This window comes from Microcaecilia unicolor, unplaced genomic scaffold, assembly GCF_901765095.1.
Source record: "Microcaecilia unicolor unplaced genomic scaffold, aMicUni1.1, whole genome shotgun sequence".
In the NCBI taxonomy this organism is placed as follows: Eukaryota; Metazoa; Chordata; class Amphibia; order Gymnophiona; family Siphonopidae; genus Microcaecilia; species Microcaecilia unicolor.
The window spans coordinates 40798-64497 of NW_021963354.1; the positions used below are offsets into that span (position 1 = coordinate 40798).

Genomic DNA, 23700 nt, shown 5'->3' on the forward strand with positions numbered 1-23700 from the left:
ATTTGTGCATTTACAGCATCTTATGTCAAAAGTACTAAGATTTTGTTTGTTTAATGTAATTTTGTTTTAGGTTTAGATTATTTTACTTAGTGGTCATGTATTTCATTGTAATCTTCTTACCTTAGCAGATTGAAACAGAATATGCATTCTAGAATTAAATTATACACTAGAGCTAAAGATATTAGTATTGATAGGGCAAAATCTTCAGAACTTTAAAGTTTTTGGTGCAGTTATAGTCCATTAACAACTGTTTCTGTTTCCCTGCACAGGAATGGAGCAATAGTTCCTCTGGGCCCTGCAAAGGAAACAGGAGTGCTGAACCCAGATGGTTACACATTGAACTACAATGAGTATATTGTATATGACCCCCATCAAGTCTACATGAAATATCTGCTCAAGATACAATTCAACTTCAAACAACTGTGGTGATTCCATTTCAGCCAGTGCATCTCCTCAGCGCTGACTTGCTGAGGACAGACTTCTTGAAGTAACTGCAGCCATTCCCTATTTCTGTGCCTGGGGACAAAGGACTCCCCTTCAAGGGCAGCAGTCTTCCTCCATCAGCTCTGTCCCTGGTGGGAGGCTTTGAGGCAGCAGTTCCTGTTCTGTTGAATACCAGAAGTGCCCTGTATGACCTGCCTCATAATTTGGGGAGGGGAAGAGAGAAAAGGGGCACACAAAGGGAATTCATTATTGTGCTTTAATCCTTTCTTTTAAGTGGGAGGCAGCGTCTTTCCTCTCCCTACTTCACATCAAGCAGTTCATTACCCCGGCATAGATTTCTGCCAGTAATTGGCGCAGTATAGTACCTGCATTAAACATGACAGCACATTCACTTGTTCTTGGTAAATCTGTGGTCTATTACTCTTACAAGGTTATGGGTTGAATATTTATTCTCCTTCAGTTTTCTTTATGAAAGCTTACTTTCTGTAAGATACTTTTCAAATAACTCATTTGGGGACAAAGCCCACTGCTACTTCTTACCTTCCAATTTGAAAACTTGCCCAGATTGTTGCAGGGGCTTCTTTACAGAAAACATAGATTAGATTTGAAAATTCTGTGTATTAGCTTTTGGCTCTGATTTAAAATACACAACTTTTTTTCAAAGATATTTAAGTGCATAAATCAAGCTTTTGTAAATTAGTAGTACTTAGGGAGGCTGAAAGTAAGAAACATTGGGGCCACACCATGTTGAGCAGCATTCTAGAAAACACATGGAAATGGACATGGGCTGTAGGAGCAACCAAGGCACAAACCTTTGGTGGCCATTTTAGAAACAAACATTTATTTTTCCAGTCACAAAGCCCAGGAGCCCTTGTCAGTTTAAGAAGGCGAGATGATACCTTTTTAAGGAAATACCTTCTTCAGAGGTAACCCCCTCCCCCACCAAAAGCTGTAGCAGGTGTAAATCCCATGTTGAACCTGCAGGTTCCCTTTCTTGAGCCACCCAAAACAGACCCAGCTCATTCACCCATTTGTTTGTTTGTTTTTTTTAATGTGTCGATCCTGGTTTTGCAAAAATCAAGATTTAGATGTTTATGATTTAATGTATGTATTTATATAAACTGCACTTCTAGAATAAGCACTATTCAAAATGGATCATTATCAGCCTGTGAAACAGAAATACATTCAGTAAAAAAAAATATTAACAAACCTACATAAAAATATATTTTAATTACATACACACCATTAGAAGCTGTACAAGTATTTTTCTGAGGTTGTTTGGTTCTGTATATAATTTACATACACCATACATTTGAGAGGCATAAACAGGCCTTTCTGCTTTAGCTAATTTTCAATTTCAGGTCTAGCATTCACATATTTCATAGCAGTTTGACAGAATGAGGGATCAATTACCAACAAATTCCTTAACTGACTTCAAGCTTTAGTAGTATATAGGCTCCTTTAGTTACTTCTCAAATTGACAAATCAAAAAATACCTAATTCCCATACAGTGCTCTTTGGCTAATGAGGATTGGATAAATGGAGCACATTGCCAGTATGGTACACAGCAGCAAAGTACCTCAAGGTGTTTTATTCGTCTGGACATCAGGCATCAGCTATCAACACAGAGAGCCCAAGGAATTAGAGGAGACAGAGGTGAAAAGCCCTTCTGAAATCCAGGAATATACAGTTACCATTTGAAGCACTAGTTCTCAACACAGGTTTAGGGCTAGACCGGTTTTCAGAATATCCACAATGAATATGCATGAGACAGGATCAGCCTGTACTACATCCACTGTATGCAAATCCCTCTCATGCCTCCTGTGGAGATCCAGAAATCCAACTGGTCAGCTGTGTCCTAGAAACTGAGGTTGAGAACCCCTGATTTTGAAAGGACTACTGATAAAACCAGAGGATGATAATAGCAAAGCTCCAGCTAAAAATGACACTTCTGAAAGCTTAAGATAGGGGGGAATTACTACGATGACTCAAGATGTCCACTATTTGATCTGTGGACCTTTGATTGGTTGCTAATACATTACAAAATACTTATCTTAGTTTCCTATAAGGTGGTGTAATAAAAGCAAAGGTGTACTTTTAATCACTTAAAATGTGATGTTTTGTTATATCAAATCTGATTTTATACTTTATATTCCCTCATTTCCTGAAGCCTGACTAGGTCTTGCTAGCAGTTAAGACACTTGTCAGGCATTTCTGTTAATCAGTTTATGAAATTCTCTCCCTGTACAGATCAGGCTCGAGCATGATTTGCACAGATTTAGAAAAAAATTTCAACTCACTTTTAAGTGTTCAGCTTTTGCAGTAGCTGCTATTGTACAAGTCTGACTGATGTTATTCGTGCTGTAAACATGGCTGATTCTGTCTTGACTATTGTATCACCAACTATTATTTTGTCTTCAGGACACAAATGTTTTCAAACATATAATTAAAATTTTAAGGTTGCTGTTAACTTATAGGTTCTGGGATTGTCTAACTCAAATGGTCTTGCACTCAATAATTAACCATTCCCCATTATGATTTAATGTACTAATCAACATTTTTATGGCATTAGTAATGCTACAAGTAATACTAGCGCAGCTGCGTGGGTCAGAAACACAGCCATTCTGTTGCAAAAGGATGTAATCAAGGCAACTAACAAGGCATCCATTGTTAACACCTTCTGGAGGAGGTGGAATTTGGAATGGTAGACCCAGTCAAATGCATCAAAACTGTCCACCAGAGAAGGGCATGAGTCAACTGTGGATGAATCTGGATGACATCCACTAGATTCCCAGGTGCCAAAGACCACTGGGCTTCTAGCAAGTGGAAGTATGCTATGGGAATGACATGCAGTGTAAAGGCTATGTGGCCTATCAATAGCAACATTTGCCAAGCTGCGATTTGCTTGCTGCTTTGGACTTGCAAGGCCAATGTTGATAAGGTTTCTACTCTCACTTCTAGAAGCCCAAACTTGCAATGCAATAAGCAGGGCTCCTATGTACTCCAAATCTCAGGACTGGGAGAAGGTGAGACTTGGGTAGTTTATGACGAACCCTATAACTCCAACACCTGAATACTTTAGGCTCCCTCCTGTGCTCTGCTCTTGACCAGCCAATTGTCCAGACAGGGAGACACATATGGTCCCAGCCTGCGCAAATACGCTACAACTACTGCTAGACACTTTGTAAATAAATACCCTAGGAGCTGACACGATGCCAAAATGGCAGAACGTGGTATTGGTAGTGGTGTTTCTCTAAGCGGAATCAGATTCTTCCTGGGACTGGGAAGTATTGAAATGTGGGTACAGGCATCCTTTAAATCCAGAGAGCATAGGCAATCGTTTTCCTGAAGCATGGGGAGAAGGGTGCCCAGGAAATTATCCTGAACTTCGCTTTGACCAAGAATTTGTTCAGGGCCATGGATGGGACAAAATCCTCTTCTGAGGCCCATGAACAGGCCCATTCAGACTCCTCGCTGTATTCAGTCCGGGCTGAGTCTGCCTACCACGGCTCAGCGGAACCCTATCCATGCCCCCAAAGTACAGCCTTACTCCCTGGCTCAGGGGAAGCTTCCTTCCCTGATGGCAAGAGCGGTACTTTACATTTCAGTATAGATGACACCCTTACTTTGCATGGATGGAGCCTCTGAAAGAATCTGGGGCTGATCCACAGCTGGCACAAGTGCCCTCGCTGCCTGAGCGGTTTGCAGTTGTAGCATCTGTGCCAGCTCCTCCCTGAGCATGGCTCAGAGCCAGCCATCGAAGGAAGGCATCGGCTAAAGTGGAGGAGCCAAGAGAGGTAGCCTGAGAATGTGTCTGTGCTGAGCCGGTAGCGGGGACCTGCTTGCCCGGCAACTTGTGCACTAGCATCTCTTCCAAAGAGGGGGAGTGTTCCTCCCAGCATTGGCACTTCCGATGCTCCCGGCAAGTGCATCGAGAACTGATGCTTATGCTTCTTGGGCTTCCCCTGATGCTCAGCATCGTGGCCCTTCAGTGCCATCAGATCCAATGCTGACCAGTCCCGGGGCCTACTTTCAGGAGAATACTGCTAGAAAGTTCTAACTTAATATCACTAGTCAGCGTCTGCACTGGGCTCCGCTGGCTGATGTGACCCAGCTGTGAGAATACAACGACCTGCTTGTCCTTGACAAGTTTAACAATGTATCAGCAGCTAACAGCAACATATGTAGCTGTCTGTAGTCATTAGTGGACAAATGGTTTAGAAAGGGGGTGTGAGGGTTTCATTGATCAGTTAAAGGGGTGCAGGAAACAAAAAAACAAAACCACCTTAAGAACCCTTGGCCTAGGGCTTTTAATATACCAACTGATGCTTGTTTCAGCTCTTTTTAGTGGAGCTCTGGCTTGTCTTTTTCTGTGTAACACAGATTTTAGTCTTCAAATTAATCAATTCAGTTTATTTTCTTGATACATCACCTTTCAAATCAATGTCAAGGTGGTTAACAATAATAAAAACAAGAAAAACAAAATGTAACAGATAAAACAAAATAATATGCCTTAAGTACTCATAGCAGACCTTACATCCCATCTAAACTTCATGTTACAACAAGGTCTCTTCCCTGAGGAACATGGCAACATCCTACTCACCCCAATACCAAAAGACGCCAAGAAAAGCACAAACGATATCACCAATTACCGCCCAGTTGCGTCTATCCCATTAGTAGTAGAAATGATGGAGAGCTTCGTGACTAAACAGCTTACAGAATACCTGGACAAGTTCTCAATACTACATAATTCACAATCAGGATTCCGATCCCACCATAGCACCGAAACTGTCACCTTCATGACCAAATTCAAGCAGGAAATTGCCACAGGCAAAAGCATACTCCTCCTCCAGTTCGACATGTTGAGCGCATTCGACATGGTAACCACAACATACTACTAAAAATACTAAGCCACTTCGGGATTGAAGGAAATGTACTTAACTGGATCAAAGGCTTTCTAACCACTAGAACTTATCAAGTAAAATCAAAGTCAAACCACCACCGTGGAAAGCAGTCTGCGGAGTACCTCACGGATCACCATTATCACCAATACTCTTCAACATGATGATGATTCCACTGGCACAGTCCTTATCCAACCGAGGCCTTAATCCATTCATTTATGCAGATGATGTTACAATATACATCCCCCTTCAAACATGATCTAACAGAAATAACCAACAAAATCAACGATAGTTTGAACATCATGGACTCCTGGGCAAACTCATTCCAACTGAAACAGAACATCGAAAAAACACATTGCCTCATTCTCTCCTCTCCATATAACAAATACAAACCCACAACCATAAATACCCCAGGACATACCCTGCCTACCTTGGACAGTTTGAAAATACTCGGCGTCACACTCGATCGCAACCTTACCCTTGAGAGCCAAGTAAACTCTGTAACAAAGAAAATGTTCTATTCAATGTGGAAGCTCAAACGATTAAACCCTTTCAAGAGCAACTTTTTGATACCTAATACAATCAATGGTCCTAAGCCATGCAGATTATTGCAACGGAATCTATGCAGGCTGCAAAGAACAACTGAAAAAAAAACTCCAGACCGCCCAAAATCCAGCAGCCAGGCTGATATTCAGCAAAACACGCTTCGTAAGTGCCAAACCCCTCCGAGAAAAGTTGCATTGGCTCCCAATCAAAGAACAGATCATCTTCAAAATTTGCACCTTAGTCCACAAAATCATGTACGGCATAGTCCCAGGATACATAACAGACCTTATAGACTTACCAAAAAGAAACAAAGTCAGATCGTCAAGATCCTACCTAAACCTACAATACCCAAATTGCAAAGGACTGAAATACAAAACAACTTACGCAGCCGGCTTCTCCTACATAAGCGCACAATTATGGAATGGGCTCCCAAAAGCTGTGAAAACAATCCACGACCACTTGAACTTCAGGAAATCACTAAAATCCAACCTCTTCAAAAAGGCCTACCCCAACGAGCCCACGTTACCCTCTTCATCTACCAACACAGCATGACTATGATCAAACAGGACATCACACAATCTTCATCCATTCCGACCCTCCACTTATACCCCATACAATCACTATACAACTTTGTATTTGTTATCCACCGACTGGGCAAACACCTTTCAAACCAGGGTCTATTGATTATAGCACTGCAGTTAGCTATCAGAGCCTATCTGCTATGCACCTTAAAGCCCTATCTGACTGCTTACCTGTGGCTTCTAATCAGAACCCCTCACAACAATGATATTACTCTGTCAGCTTTCCAAATCATCTAATAAAAAACTTAATTTGTAATTTCAAACACTGGAACAGGTTTCATGTTCCCACCTCATTTCAGAGTCTGACAACTAAGCCCAGCATATCACCTTTGCATTTCCTTCCTAAATCTGTCTTGGGGCCTTGCAGCTCTGCGTCTTTCTGGGCTTGTGTTCCTTCCTTGCCTTTCTCTCACCTCTGCAAACAGTCTGAACTTTTGTCCGGTTCAGCAGTAGACTGCTTATCCAGCTCCAGGTGTTTAATTACTTTTACAGTGCTCTGAGCCTTGGCTGCTGTCTTACTATATTTCCCAGAATATTTGTTTCCTGCCTGAGCTCACTTCCTGTTGATTCAGGGTTCCTAAGGACAACAAGACTCAGGATTCCCACAAGTTCGTTGAGTTCTGGGTTCTCTAGAGTGTCTCCTTGCACCGCACTTGTATCTATGGCACACTAAGAAAATGGGCAGGCATAAGTAATTTTAACACAAAGGCTGTTTTTGCAACGTTTGATAACAGGACTGGGAAATATTGATTTAAAAAAAAAATGGCTGACCTGCTATCCCAGACGGCAGTGCTGGAAAAGTGTAATTATGACTAACAAGCAGGAAACAGACCTGCGTCTAAATCTGTGGTAAATACACGCCTTGATACAGCGATTTTTTTGTGAAACTGAGGCCTGAGTCGGTGTGTTTGGAACCCATGACACTTCTTTATCTATACCTGCATGCTTAAAAGTTAAGTTCAACTTGTTATTATTAGTTCTTTTGAAATGGATCCCCTCCTTTTTTGATTTTGTAGATTCTTTTAGTATCCTTTTGAAACACAAGGGTTTTTCTGTCTGTGATGAGAACCCCCTCCGATGTTAGAAGAGCACTACGGCTCAATGTGAAGCCTGGTATATATATGTATATATAGAGGCTGGAGGTTGGGGAATTCTGAGGCTTTTCCCTTGTTGTATTTTCAAAATTAGAACAGATACACTCCACAGAATCTTTAGTGGGATACATTCAAGTACTTTTTTCTGTGCCACAGCTATTTTGAGAGCTTTTTTTGATTACTTGGTAGTATTGCTGTCTTTTTTTTTGTTGTTGCTACATTTGTACCCCGTGCTTTCCCACCCATGGCAGGCTCAATGCGGCTTACATTCTCTTTTGTGATATATTATGATCAATAGCTCCAGCTGTCGGTCAAAGTCTGACAACTTGTAAGATCTCTCCCTATCTAGGACATTATTGTCTTCCTCCAGCATAAAATGGGAAGGGGAGGGATTTGGGGGTAGCACTTAGTTATTCATTTATTGCCAAAATTCAGCTGCTAAATGGACAGCATCTGTTTCGGCACAAATAAATAACAGATGTAACTTTAAATGGCCAAGCCCATCATTTAAAATTTACATGGCATTTCAGTAGCACCACTGAAAATCCACATATTGTTAACAGATCTTCTTTCTTTAAAATCATGTGGTTCATAAACCACTGAAAGTTCAGGAGTGTGTGGGATTCCTTTCTGGATTGAAAAATGGTGTGTGGGGATTGATCACTATAACCAAGGTTCATTTTAACTCAAGATATGTATGTGCTTCCCTTCTCCCCCCATGGTTTCCTTTTGTTTGCAGACTTGGTTTATACATAGCTTTGATTAATTTAGCGCACATTATTTTCCTTCTGAGCTACTTCTGTACCTTGTGAGATGAAGGAGGAGAATAGAGGCCACTGAAGACTCTCTTATAATACTGTAGTTTCTTAGTTTGTTCAGAGTATTGATCAAGCTATGTTGTACATTTTCTCAACTATATTACTTCATAGCACTGGTGCAAAATTTTACTATCTTGTAGAATTCTCCACTCCCTTTTGAGAGTTCTGAAATTAAAAGTACAAATACGATGTCCATGTGTATGGCATGGCAGTACATTTGCTCTGAATTAACTGCAGCTTAGTCCTGTGAAATACAGGCAGTAGAGCGGAGGAGTATCCTAGTGGTTAGAGCACAGGTTCGACAACCAGGAGAGCCCAGCTCAAAACCCACTGCTGCTGCTGTTCCTTCAAATCTTGGGCACGGAACTCAACCCTCCATTGTCTCAGGTACAAAACTTAAATTGTAAGCCGTCCTGAGATGAGGTGTACCTGAATATAACTGAAAAATATTTAAAAAATAAATGATGTAAACAGCCTCATGTCCTCTGCTCATACAAGTTTCCCTGGATTGGACATATAGAAAAAAATACTAATGTATATAGAAGTCCTAGTGAAACTGAATTATACAAACACATTTGACCAGATCAGGAAAAGAAAAAAAAAAAAAAAAAGAGAATGAAGCAAGGCATTTTCAAACTGTTCTCCACTCTCCTCTGTTTGCTATGACCATAACAGCAAAATGGAAGCAGAGAGTGGGGAGGGATGTGTGTTAATGGTAGGCAAAGACCACCTAAATAGTTCATCACAAATTAAGAGATGATAGCTATGGTATTTTAGTCCTTATTACATAAAGTAACATTTTAAAGCACAATCAAAGAATTAACGTCACATTTAGAGTCCACCAGGCATAACGATTCTCTGAGGCAGCCTGGAGAGGCCCCCATCTGACTATGTCTTCAGCTCTGCAATTCATGAGAGAAATATAGCGGAAGGGGCTGAAGGGAAGAGGGCTAGAAAGAGTCATTCTAGAATAAAACTCTGCTGACTGGTGCATTCCACCTGGCAATATACACCCCATAATATAAATGTTGATTTTAACTCTCCCCTATCAGTACAAATGCAAAATTCAAGGACAGAACAGTAGAACAGCTAGGAGCAAGTATAAGCAGATTTATCTGGGTAAATGTATAGTCAACCAGTGGTACAAAGATTTAACACTCCTACTAGGAGGAGTACGGACTGCATATCATGATCCAGCAAACTGCATGCTGAAAACCCACCTGACGCCATACTGGAAATTTGTAAGCATAATCAGTCCCTCGGGTGTGGTTTTTACTGCAGGAGACATTTCAGAAGCAACCACAGTATGTGTTTATAAACACACCACATAGTTACTCCAGAGTAGCAACCACTCCCCTTATAGATTCTATTCTGTGGTGTCACCTGGCTTCTAGACAGAACTTTGAGCTCTTTGGAGGTCTGTACGTCGTGTTTACGATTGTTAGGAGGAGATTTCTGCAGTCTCTAAGACGCCTTCCCAAGATCAATTTTCTTCTGAATAACCCGAGCTGAGTGATAGAGAAGCGAATCAATCAATCCTGCAACTGGAAAAGGGAAAGCGAATGAGATATTTATTTAGATTAACCATCTTTCTGAAGATTCTCCCCCAAAGCAGTGTGCAACGTCTTAACAATTGTGTCATCAGCATAACAACAGTAAAATACAAGCAAGAAAAGAAATAGACAAATCATAAGATATACATATATTAAGAGAGCAGAGTAGAACATTCAGATAATAAAGAGATTTATACAGCTGCACTGTCGAGAAAGCCCCATCCACAGCACAAACATCCTCCAATACCACCAGGACAGATCCCAGCTGACAAACTGGATCAGACCAAAGAGAAGAGGGGTCTCATTGTCACTAAACTGTAGACAGACAGGGTTTCATATCTTTCAACTCTTGGAGAAGGTCAGGCAAAGCTCTCTGACTTGCAGTCCTTGAAAATTATCTGAAGAACCCAGTTATCAGAAATTACTGTGTGGAAATTTACACTTCCTCTTATAAGAGTTTCTCCCAAGTTTGGACTGGGATTCTGGCAACTCTCTCTTCCTTCATTCAGTCAAAAGCTCATCCCTATTTTGACCAAAAATTATGGAGGCAAAACTCAAGAGAACCGCTTCAAGGATGACTGCCAATGAGGAAAAAAACCCCAAAAGGCTTGCCAAAGTAATGGAAAAAATATCAAGGCAGAAACAACAAAAATAACTTATAGCATACCACTAAGGCCAACTAAACTTCAGTGCAAAATCCGCGCTACAGCACATGAAAAAAAGCCTGCACACTGCACTCCCTCGTTCCACTTGCTGACTTATACACCCTGTCATCTGGCATTATTAAATTACTGTTTTTGCAAAATATTGTACACAATTAGTCCTTTGTGGTATTTATTTCACAATTTGAGGCAGCATTTTCCTGCTTACTTTCAGCGCAATACCAAATCTGAATATCAATATTTGTCATATTTATATACCTGTAAACACTCCTCCAATAATAGCACAGACGCCAGTAAGAAAATGTGTGAATGACCTGAGAAAAAGGAAAACTGTATGATTAAACAGATTTGAGAAAAGTAAACATTCATTTGAATCCAGATAGAGACAAACATGTTCCATAAGACGGAAGCTGCAATCAAATGGATCAGGTGTCCAGGTTCCTTAAACAATATACAAATAGCTTCGACATAAATCCTTATATGTCTCAGTTGCCTAAAAGTCAGGGACTCTCACCAGTCAGTCCTGGGTTTTTCCAACTCCCAGCTCCAAGATTATTGGTATTTGTAGCCATTAGCTTTACTTTTTGCAAAGTAGGATGAAAATGTTCAGAATGCTAAGAGGTAACAGCTTCAATTGTAGCTCTGATGATCCTGCGTCTCTCTGAAATCGTTCAGGACACAAAAACTCCAAGGAGTATGTCTTACAGAATCCCTTTCATGGGCAGCTGGGGCATCAAGCACATCAAAAGAAAAGTTGCTCTTTGTAGCCAGAAGTATAAATCAGACACAAATACCAACAGAGATTAGCTTGCTTAGAACTCAGTAAAGCAATAAGGTATTTTTATCATGCATAGGACTTCTTCCTCTTTAACATCAACAAAATTCGCCCCTTCCTCTCTGAGCACACCACCCGAACTCTCATCCACGCTCTCATTACCTCTCGCCTTGACTACTGCAACCTACTCCTCTCACTGGCCTCCCACTTAACCACCTATCCCTTCAATCCGTTCAGAACTCTGCTGCACGTCTTATATACCGCCAAAACCGGTATACTCATATCACCCCTCTCCTCAGGTCACTTCACTGGCTTCCAATCCGATACCGCATTCAGTTCAAGCTTCTACTTCTTACCTACAAATGCACTCGGTCTGCAGCCCCTCACTACCTCTCTACCCTCATCTCCCCTTACGTTCCCACCCGTAACCTCCGCTCACAGGACAAATCCCTCCTCTCAGTACCCTTCTCCACCACCGCCAATTCCAGACTCCGCCCATTCTGCCTCGCCTCACCCTATGCCTGGAATAGACTTCCTGAGCCCCTGCGCCAAGCCCCCTCCCTACCCATCTTCAAAGCCTTACTCAAAGCCCACCTCTTCAATGTTGCTTTCGACACCTAACCTCTATACCTTCAAGTAACCTAGACTACCCCAATTTAATGACCCCTACTTAACTAACTGTATATTTGTCCTTTAGATTGTAAGCTCATTGAGCAGGGACTGTCTCTCTATGTTAAATTGTACAGCGCTGCGTAACCCTAGTAGCGCTTTAGAAATGTTAAATAGTAGTAGTAGTAATTTTTATCATGCATAGGACTTCACTACATCATTTGCCCCCTTAGTCCAATGCAGAGCATAAAGTCGGGGATGGGTGGATATGTATGTCTGATATATCCTGCTGTGTATACACAGAAACCTTGTTACAAGTAAGCAACTTTGCTTTCCCCATCGACAAACAGGATGAATCGGCCACCTAAGTGGTGAGTCACGATCTAAAGGTTCCCATATTTGTATTTAGGTTTTGGTCTTGCAGGGAAACCCAAAGATGTTTCTATTATATTAATTTTATTTACTAACTTAATATACCGCTTCACACTACCAAGGATTTTAAAACATACTGCAACAGAGTCCAGGAGAAAGAGCTAGATAATTCCGCCAGAGTGCTGGGAAGATGACAAACAGCTAACATCTCTTACCTTTGTTTTTCTGTGAATTTCACCATCATTGGTGAAAGCTCATACAGCACAAACACACCTGGAAGCCCCTGATCACCAATCAGCCCATTAGCAATCTTCTCATGTCGAGTAACTGAAAACTGATTGGTTCTCAATACCTGATAAGAAATAAAACATTATCCCTTAACTCAGACATACATTCACCTAGAAACTGGCAGCTGACTCTCTATGCTTTGTTATCCTAGTCTTTCAAGGCTGTTGAGCACAATATTTAGAAAAAAAAAAAGAGTCCTCACAGCATCTTTCCTCCAGTAAGCCCGGCGAGACTGGTGGTTGGGAGGCGGGGATAGTGCTGGGCAGACTTATACGGTCTGTGCTAGAGCCGGTGGTGGGAGGCGGGGCTGGTGGTTGGGAGGCGGGGATAGTGTTGGGCAGACTTATACGGTCTGTGCTAGAGCCGGTGGTGGGAGGCGGGGCTGGTGGTTGGGAGGCGGGGATAGTGCTGGGCAGACTTATACGGTCTGTGCTAGAGCCGGTGGTGGGAGGCGGGGCTGGTGGTTGGGAGGCGGGGATAGTGCTGGGCAGACTTATACGGTCTGTGCTAGAGCTGGTGGTGGGAGGCGGGGCTGGTGGTTGGGAGGCGGGGATAGTGCTGGGCAGACTTATACGGTCTGTGCTAGAGCTGGTGGTGGGAGGCGGGGCTGGTGGTTGGGAGGCGGGGATAGTGTTGGGCAGACTTATACGGTCTGTGCTAGAGCCGGTGGTGGGAGGCGGGGCTGGTGGTTGGGAGGCAGGGATAGTGTTGGGCAGACTTATACGGTCTGTGCTAGAGCCGGTGGTGGGAGGCGGGGCTGGTGGTTGGGAGGCGGGGATAGTGCTGGGCAGACTTATACGGTCTGTGCTAGAGCTGGTGGTGGGAGGCGGGGATAGTGTTGGGCAGACTTATACGGTCTGTGCTAGAGCCGGTGGTGGGAGGCGGGGCTGGTGGTTGGGAGGCGGGGATAGTGTTGGGCAGACTTATACGGTCTGTGCCCTGAAAAGGACAGGTACAAATCAAGGTAAGGTATACACAAAAAGTAGTACATGTGAGTTTATCTTGTTGGGCAGACTGGATGGACCGTGCAGGTCTTTTTCTGCCGTCATCTACTATGTTACTATATAAAATGGATTCAAAAGTAAGTTTACCAGATAACCAAATCCTATTAGACAAGGCAAGTAAAAAGATGGAACACATTGTTCGTGCTTCTATTTATAGTTTTATGATACTCTTTGGAGCTATCACTTTGCATTTGTACAATAAACAAAACTAAGGAACAAATGTGAAGCCTTCATGATACCCAGGCCCTTCAGCAAGTCCTCCCTGTAATCCAGTAATGGCTGCTCCCTGGATCCTGTCCAACTGGATTTGGCTGCACTGCCACAGACATGGAAGAATGAGGTCTCCCTTTATTACTCCGGGAATTCTCTTTACGGTCTGCTACCAAAAAGACATGATCTGTGTTTTAAACGTACCTCTCCATCCAGTTTCAAATACACAGTAGGGACAATTTTCACAAAGTACTGAAACATCATGGAAGCTGCAAAACAGGAAAGAGAAGTAAAGACAAAACATCTCAAATCAAGCCAAATTTTAGCTATATAAAAAAAGGCAAACTTATAAGTGTTTGAGCATTGATTTTAAGTGATGTGGCAAGACCATATCAAAAACCAATATAATTGGTGCTTGGCATGCTTGGGGCCTGACCATGATGCTTTCTCTGTCAATAGATGTCTAAGAGAACCATCAAGAGTCAAGAACAGCACAAAAATAATTTTGGCGCTGAGAAGTCTGGTCCATTGACTTCAGCATTGGAGGCATCGGTTCCTATGGCCTGCAGAGCTGTCCCCCAATTCCCCCTTTTGAGCATTCTGGCCTTTCACCTCTTCCTGCTCCTTCCGCAATTCGGTAATTAGTTTAAAGACACCAACCTGTACATGCTTTGTACCAGATGGGCGGGGAAAACCCCCAACCGTGAGTTATTTCTAGGAATCCCACCTCAGAAGTTTTTATGGCTGCCAGGTTGAAATCAGAAATAATAGTTATCAATCTGATTTTATCAACAGCAAAATTGTTCAAATCCTGGAATAGTTGGTTAAAAGTGAGAAAAAAAAGTACTGTTTTGAAACATTCAAGGAATTTACATGACAAGACCATAAAGAAGCAGAAGGGATTTGGCTTCTATCATCAGGGCCAACTGGAGGGTGAATACAGATGGTGGAAATTGTTTTGAAAGAACCATCTATATTCCAACCCTTAGCCTCACTTAGCATTGTAAAAAGAAGGACTTCAATGGATCCAACATCTGAGCTCTTAACAAGAAAAGTTTCCCCGTTAAGTGTCAGTGTGAACTCTGGAGAACAGTCAAACCTGCAAACGTAGATGTTTGCTTATAATCTTCTCTGCAGCCTTAACTAACTGCTTGAGACGCTGTTGTAGGAAGAAGATAAGACCATACTGCAGGATCCATGGTTGCAAGTGTTGCTTGGATGATTTGTGTTGACTTGTTAATACTGTTTGTGGCACTGTTTCATGGTCACTTTCACCCAGGTAACATCTGGTCGTTTTGCAGCGGCAGAGCGTATTGGATGATCTGCAAACTTTTGTAGCTGTTGTTAGCCTTTGATGGCTGTTACTGTTGACCCACTGCAATCTCTATCCTTACATCTCCACTAGTAAGCTGTTTCTCACGCAGTCCTAATTTGCTTGCTGCCAATAGCTTGGAAAGTAGAATTTAGGATTCTTTTAAATATTTTATAAGCGAAATGTTTTTAGCGTCTCTTTTTTGAAAGACCTTTTACAGCCTTATTCTCCAGTTAGAAGCCTTTGTTCACAGTTTGCTACATTTCAGTGTCAACACAGGACACAATAAACCATTTTAATAGCATAGGGTGTAAGCAAATATGGAACACATAGATAAGAGTAACACAAGTTAGAAAATAAGGGAACTAATTTAAAGACAGTTGCATGCAAAGTCAAAATGGTGTTTGAAAGTCATCTTAGCTAGGGTAGAAGTGAATAAACGTCCTGCTACACTATGTGCAGCCGATGTCACTCCGTGTGTGTGAGTGACACTAGCAAGTTAGTTACTTCTTCCATTAAAGGCCTGGATAAAGAGCCAAGCGTTCACCTGCTTCCTGAAGTAGAAACAGTCTTGTGTTGAGTGAAGACTTTCGGGGAGCCTATTCCAGAGTGTGGGGGTTACTCCAGAGAAGGCTCCCTGTTGGGTATCACACCCTGTGTTCTCCTTTAGAGGGGGTGATGTTAGGGATACTCCTTCAGGAGAACCTAAGTGATCCTGGAGGTGTGTAGAGCTAGGTCCTGTTCTTCCAGTACTCTGGGCCATTTCCTTTAAGGGCCTTGAAGATCAGACAGTTTTAAGTTTAGCTGTGTATTGTAGTGGTAGCCAGTGAAGTTTATATATGAATTTATTGTGTTTATTCATTTTTTTTAATATGCTTTGCATGTTTATTTATAATTGTGCATGGCTTTTATGCTTCTAATTGGTTGATTTTATTGATTTGATTAAAATTAGTCTTATTCATGGATAATTTATGTTTAATTTGTTCTTATATTGTTTGTTTTTAATTTATGAATTATGTCTAATAAGAAGCCTTCCAAAGACAAAATGTGGCCACATTGGGCTATTTTTAATAAAAGCATTTTTTAACTTATGATCTATTCTCTTCTTTTGTTTCTACTAACTGCAGATCCCACTTGCCTCTTGTGTTGAGACCATTTAAATAAAAATGATTATGTCAAGGATGATGGACTTTGGTCCTGGGGAACTGAGGAACTGAGTTCGATTCCTGGCACAGGCAGCTCCTTGTGACTCTGGGCAAGTCACTTAACCCTCCATTGCCTGCCGCATTGAGCCTGCCATGAGTGGGAAAAAGTGCGGGGTACAAATGTAACAAAAAAAAAAAAATTAAGTATTCAATATATTTGATGTATGTTCACAGGATGTACAATTTGTACTTTATAATTAATAAAGAGAAGTGAAATGCCATTCTATCAGCTAGGTCAAAAATCAGTACACAGTACTACATATAGTGTTTCCTTCTACCAATCTGATACATCCAATGTGTGTATGTGTCCGTCTCTTGCAAAACCGGAGAACATAGCTAATCTGCTTTGATCTGAAGATGAATTACAGTACCCTATCAAATCATCTTCAACTTCTCCAAAGCCCTTAGATCGAACCTTCCATCTTCTTGGAGATCAGTTATTAACTGGAGTAAAATCTTCACACTGCGTTCTCAAGTGGGAAAGATTTCATTCTTTTTTTGGGTGTCATGAAACACCTTGTCACCCACCCGGGGTTACCTCACAGCCACTTAGAGGGTCTATCCTCAGCACAGCTCAGGTCCGCCTGCACCTGCCACTTGTGCTCTACACACTAGTACCCTCCTCCCACTGACTGGGTCTCAACCACCTCTGGGTGAGTCTGCAGCTCTTAAATTATCCCCAGTGATTTCTAGGTTACTGGAGGCCACACTCCCAGTGGTCCCACAGTTCCCAGAAAGCATTCACAGACCTAACTCACAAACCACCAGGATTCTTTATCAGTTCAGACAGCAGAGGCAATAAACTGAAAATTGTTTATTGTCTTAAAAATAATAAAACAATGAACAGAAAAAGTGAAATCAGTGAACGGTAACTGAAATATGGATTATAAAACTATCTAAACATTTTTTTACATTCTAAAAGCTACCTGGGGAGATCAGGACATATGCTGTTCACTGATTGTCAAATATAACTGGTCACACGGCCTCAACAGAGAAATCTGTCCCTCTTTTCTCCCAGGCTAAAACTGGGAAAAAAAGCCAGTAATATCCAAATAAAATTGAGCTCCTGTGCCAATCAGAGCCCAGAACAACAAGTTTTAAAAATATACTGCTCACAGTACTGTAGATCACTTCCTCACTGAGTGAAACTAAAGAGAAAGCATTCACTTTTCTATAATAGCTTTAACATAAAACATGCACCACCTGCTGGCCACTAGAAGAAATACACTTCAGGAAATAATTAAGGCAGTTTTACAAGCTTAAAAAAACCCACTGTTCTGTCACATCGGGATCTGGTGATAAGCCTGATCCATGTTTTGACCGGCTGCCCATTTGAATTTAGAAGTTTGCTTATGCTGGTGGGGCCTCTAGTCCTGTTGTGTTTGGCAAATGATGTTTCAGAAATTGTTTTCTGAGGAAAAGTTTTCTAAGGCAGAAAAAAAGATGCTTCTATTTTAAGTCTACCTTTTTTCAGCCTTTGTTAGCTCATAGTGGTTTTTATTATTTATTTATTGCATTTGTATCCCACATTTTCCCACCTATTTGCAGACTCAATGTGGCTTACAATATTACATCATGGCAGGCGCCAATCAAAAGTAGATAAACAATTGGTTACATACAGGGAAACAAGTGTAACATTGGATATAATCAATTCCGTGAATCAAAAAAAAACGGTCAAACTTTCAAGTAATTAGTTATGCGTTGGAGTTCCTATTGTTGATTATTATGGAAGCCTTGTTAAAGAGAAAAGTTTTTAGTGTTTTTCAAAAGTTGATTAAGTCGTGAATAGTTTTCAGATCAAGTGGTAATGCATTCCACAGCTGAGTGCCAATGTAAGAAAAGCAGGTTTCAATGCTCTTCGCTGCACCTCTAATTCACCTATACCTTTTTTTTTTTTTTTTTTTTTTGATGCAGTGACCAGAACTGTACACAATATTTGAGGTGGTCATGCCATGAAGTGAAGTAAAGGATGACTGGAGAACATGAAAAAAGAAAAAAGTCTGAATTGGACAGTTAAAGGCTTACAACAAAACAACAGAACTCTTCATGCCAGCTAGAATGATGAAAAAATAAAGCTCAAAAAACAAAATCCTGCAGAAGATACCAAGGATTTTTTTTTTTTTTAGAAATGAAGAAAAAAAGTGAGGCTTTTTAAGGTCAATGCTTCTGGCAGAAATTAACAGAAGGGAGGTGGTGAAAACAAAAATGGTGATGGAACTCAAGAATGAGTAGGATAAACAGAGGACACCTAACAGAAAAAGGATGGAATTAAAACCAAACCTAAATGACCTCATAGCTGAAAGTGAGTTTTGACGGGAACTCCAAAAGGTTGGCAAGTCAGACTTCTAAAGTCAGGTCAAGATCAAGGCTGGAATGGGCTTCGACAGCAACTCCAGTAGCTGGGAAGTAGAATTGTGCTGGGCAGACGTCTACTGTCTGTTCCCAAAATTGCCAGACAGATAAAGATTACATATGTGCATACCTAGAGTTACCATATGGCTCCAGAAAAAGGAGGACGGATTGAGCCAGCCGGGTTTTACTTCCATTGCTTTCAATGGAAGTAATTGAGCCAACTGGGTTTTACTTCCATTGCTTTCAATGGAAAGCAATGGAAGTAAAACCCGGCTGGCTCAATCCGTCCTTTTTCTGGAGTCATATGGTAACCCTATGCATACCACATGGTGCTGCATATTTCTATGGGAGAAGGGTGAAATCAAAGTTAATATTGGTGAATAAATGATGGTAGGTCAGTGGTGGAGGACAGGAAGACATTCTGAGGGGTGAAGGCAATGGTATTGGGCATCATACAGGCTGCCCATATGAGGTTGGCAAGGCAAGATGCCAAATGCCTTGTTTATGATGCCAGATACAACTCTGACCACCTTGTTGGGTAGATGATATGGCCATTTAACACTTACATCCACCTGACAGTGGTGAAAGGTTCATCATCAGAGACACTGCACTCTAAAACCATGAGGTAAACTGAACTTTTAACATATTTCATCTAATTACCTTGCTGTGTGCTCACATGGGTCCCATCTAGAGGATTCACAATTCCAGGGTAGTCCCTCCCAAAAGAAAGGTGGTTAATGGAGTGAGTCATATTAATCTGAAAAGAAGATATTCTATTACTAATCACACATGCACAGATAGGAAGAGACAGAGACAGCTTGATTTATCATGTTAGATGAGCTGCTGATTTTGCTGGACGTTTGCATTTGCGCACCTACTAATCACAATTTGAGAGGTTTCTTTCTGCCAATAAAGGAAGTGAGCAATCAAAGGGTGTTAGTGGAATGAACAAACAGACAGCAATTTCTCCCAGTGCCACCAAAAGGTCTAGCTGGAGGAAGTCAGGAGTTGGATAGCAGTAGAAGCACTAGGTTTTCTAGCCCTGCTCAGCAGCGACATGCTCTGGGGAGACTGCAGGAACCAATTAAGTGGCTGAGGAGCCCACATGCCATCTTTTGCTCTTTTGGCCCAGCACAAAGCCCTGGCCTAGTAAACTCGGGTTGCAGCAACTGATGGAATTTTTTAATGCTATTTTTTTCCATAATTATTGTTAGCAGAATAAAGTTCAGTCCACAACTATGAGGAAGCAACAAGGGGTTTCAACCTTGTGAATTTTTCTAATGTATGAGAAAACAAGCTATTACAAAATGCACTGACTTATTTTAAAAGCTGCTGATACAAAAGTAAAATGCTATTTACCTGCAAGTCAGATAACAGAATGCAGAACTCCACAACAAGCATACCTTTTTATCTGTATTTAGACTAGGCACTTTGGTGGTGGGGGAGGGGGGCATTCTAAACCAGGGGGGGGGGGGGAACAGCACATGAAGACTATTTTCAAATGTATATGTATTATTTGTCATATATGCACACTGTAAATTTGTGCAAAATTCATGGGTAAAACGTAGTTGTAAATTCTGCCCCTCTTTAAAAGTGCCTCATTCTTGGATAATTCTGTAGTGGTTTGTGATACTTCTTTGCAATCACTTTTGAAAAATATTTTATTTAACAGAATTTAAATATCACCTTACACAAGCATCCACTTGTTATCAAAATACAGATAAGAAATATCTCAAAAGAGAAAATATATCTTGCTTAGACCACACAATAATGAAGGCGTTTGCATAAGGCCTGTGACAGGACATCTGGTATGTAGGAGAATTAGAATGTTTTATTTCCCTTTGTAGTGATGTGGGCAGTGTTTCTGCTCTAGTTGAGTGGTTTCTATTATTTTATAGGTTTCCTTTTTATCTTTTTATACATTTTATTGTAAACTACTTTGATAAAAAGGTGGTATAGCAAGTTTTTTTTTTAACTTATGGCCCTGTTTACTAAGCTGCACTGTAGGCCTGCAAACTTTTTTGCGTGTGCTAAAAATTATCACGTGTTAACGCTAGAGACACCCATAGAAATATAATGGGTGTCTCTATTGCGTGGCTTAGTGCCCTTAGAAAATTAAAAAAAAACAAAAAAAAACAAACAGAAGAGAAAGGCTTAACACTTTATACCCAACATTATTCCCAAACACAACCCATATTTCAGCAATTTTTTCCATTTCCAGGAAAACTTTCAATTGTTCTGGGGTAAAGAAAACATATTTAGATCCACCAAATGCTTGCAGGGAGAAGTCAACATTGTTCCAAGAGCTAAAGTTTCCTGCCCCACAGAAAGAAAAGCTTTCTTCCTTTCTCGAGTGCTCTGTGACATCAGGATATATCCAGTCTTTGACCACGAAACAAGGTTTGATATTACGAAAGCATATTTTCATAATTGCGTTTATATCTTGTTCAAATACAACACTCACTATCAGAGTTGTTCTCCCAGATTCAGATATAGATTACTCTAGAATCACTGAAAGATTCTGTAAATCAATCTGTTCAATTTGACCATTTCAACCATCAGCACCTAGGAATGTTTTGGAGACACTGGTATACAAAATATCTTCATAGGAGCAATATTACCCAAGGAAAACTGAAGTACATTGGTCAGATATTGTTTAAGCAAGTCTACAGGAGTAGCACCTGAGGCCTTAGGGAAATTCAGTATACAGAGATTGAGCAGTTTATGAGATTTTTCCAACTGCTCGATCTTTCGATGAAGCAAAAATCTTATCTTTAGCAACTTCATGCTTAAAATCCTGGAGGCCACAAGTGAAAAGGATCGCAATGCACCAAGGGTCGAACAATTCTCATAGCCCCGGATTGGCTGCATAGTAACGCAGACCCGATTTGATTGTTGGACAGGGGTCCTCTCTGTCCTCCGCAGGTAAATGGCCTACAAGCAAGATCCAGTGCTCACGGAGGATTTGTACCCCACTGGTCTTACGGCTTGGTCATTGAAAAGGTTTGGTTGAGAGGAAAAAGTTATTTTGATTCGGTCATTGTTACCTTGCTCCAGACTCAGAAATGCTCTACATCCGTGGCGTATTTGAGGGTGTGGAGGACGTTGAAAGGCTGGTGTTCTGAGCATGGATTATCTCATTCTCTGCTCAGATTGCGCACATATTAGCGTTTCTCCGGGAAGGTCTTCAGAAAAGATTGACATTGGTTTCTCTAAAGGTTCAGGTTGCGCTTTGGCCCGTTTCAGAGGAAGACTACAGAAGTCATCTCTTGTGGCTCACCTGGATATTACATTTTTATAGTACCCCCAAATCGTGCAGTTGTGTGTATTGCTTTTGTGCTGTGACTCTACCTTGGTATTTATATTTTGCATGCAATTTTAACTTAGTTTCATTTCATTTTAACGTGTACTACTTTTATTGACTATTGCTTGTTTCTTTTTTTTTAATTGTTGTAATTTCATGTATGCAGAGACCCCCCTGACGAAGGCATTTGCCAAAACATGGGCCACTTTTGATACCATAAACCATGATATATTATTGGCTAAGTTATCAGAATTTGGTTTTACTGGTTCAGTGTTTAATTGGTTTGAATCTTGTTTGAATGACAGTAAAATCTGGAACTCCTTACCTAAAACCATCAAATGCACCGATGATTATTTGTTATTCCAAAGTCTATTGAAAACTCAGGTCTTCAGTCTAGCCTTTAAGGAAATAAGCACTCTTCTCAAATAAACTCATGGCATTACCTCATCCCACCTCCCACTACTCCTGTCTACCCAGCTAATCCTAGCCCTTACCTTTTTCACCCATATTTCAATTATCCAGCTTAAATCACTAAGTATTTAATTACATCTGCTCCTAACTCATGCTTTACTGTTCTAACATTATATGATGTATTTTACTTTGTTAATATATTTTGAACATGTTCATGCTTTTCTAATTGTTATGTAAGCCACACTGAACCCGAGTTCTATTCGGGCTAATGCGGGATATAAAAGTCAAAAATAATAACAGCATGGTATACTTTTAACACCTTTTTCTAACACCAGAGGATCATATTTCCTTAAGGAAAGACCATGAAGTGTTTTTTTTTTTTTAATCTGCTCTAAAATAAAAAATAAAAAAAAAACATTCCTCTGGGCTTCTTTAGATTATATCCAAATCAGATTTGTGGGCCAGAATTTAGGGTAATATAAGGAAACTAACATTTACATCCATAAAACAAGTGTTGCTTGAATTTTCCAACTCAATCTAAAAACCTAATCTAAAAGTAGATCTTCACATTATATGCAGTTTATACATTTAAATATTTTAAAAACCATTAAATTCCTGAAACACAAAATGTACGTACATTATCAAGTCCAAAACTTTGTAGATCGTGAACTGTAAGAGAAAAAGAATAAGAGAGTCAAAAATACCAAACTCAAAGCATTCCTCCAATCCCCCAGCCCTCAACAAGTACATACAAGTACATAAGCATTGCCATACTGGAATAGACTGAAGGTCCATCAAGCCCAGCGTCTTGTTTCCAACAGTGGCCAATCCAGGTTACAAGTACCTGGCAAGATCCCAAAACAGTACAATATATTTTATGCTGCTTATCCTAAAAATAAGCAGTGGATTTTAGGGTTACCATATGGCTCCAGAGAAAGGAGGACAAATTAAGCCAGTCTGGGTTTTACTTCCATTGCTTTCTATGGAAGCAAATCCCGGCCTGGATCAATGTGTCCTCCTTTTTCTGGAGCCATATGGTGACCCTAGATTTTAAGTCCAATTTAATAATGGCTTATGGACTTTTCTTGTAGGAAGCTAGCCAAACCTTTTTTAAACCCTGCTAAGCTAACTGCTTTTACTACATTCTCTGGCAAACAAATTCCAATGTAGCCTTTAGGCACTGAATCCCATACTGCTGTCCTATCTGCAGTTATTTATTGGGGGCAGAGGTTGGAGTAGGAGGGTGCTGGGGCAGGACA

At 40.8% G+C, this 23700-nt stretch overlaps 2 protein-coding genes across 3 annotated transcripts in view; one reads left to right on the top strand and one right to left on the bottom strand.

The window, feature by feature from the left end:
* LOC115459243 (poly [ADP-ribose] polymerase 2-like) overlaps window positions 1–4728 on the top strand; it is a gene marked incomplete at its 5' end in the record, with an annotated part of 45235 nt that extends 40507 nt beyond the window's left edge. Inside the window, one exon of the mRNA XM_030189101.1 lies at window positions 270–4728. Within this exon, the coding sequence (XP_030044961.1) occupies window positions 270–429 (160 nt within the window). The remainder of the gene's footprint in view (window positions 1–269) is intronic.
* Window positions 4729–9009: 4281 nt separating this feature from the next.
* LOC115459244 (endoplasmic reticulum-Golgi intermediate compartment protein 3) overlaps window positions 9010–23700 on the bottom strand; it is a 48471-nt gene continuing 33780 nt past the window's right edge. The window contains exons 9-14 of one of the 2 annotated variants that reach the window (XM_030189102.1): window positions 23079–23110; window positions 19387–19483; window positions 14062–14126; window positions 12571–12707; window positions 10858–10913; window positions 9010–9928 (exon numbers count right to left, since the gene is read on the bottom strand). In XM_030189102.1, coding sequence (XP_030044962.1) covers window positions 9849–9928; window positions 10858–10913; window positions 12571–12707; window positions 14062–14126; window positions 19387–19483; window positions 23079–23110 — 467 coding nt within the window. In that variant the 3' untranslated portion in view covers window positions 9010–9848. The remainder of the gene's footprint in view (window positions 9929–10857; window positions 10914–12570; window positions 12708–14061; window positions 14127–19386; window positions 19484–23078; window positions 23111–23700) is intronic. The other variant, XM_030189103.1, reaches the window with a different exon arrangement.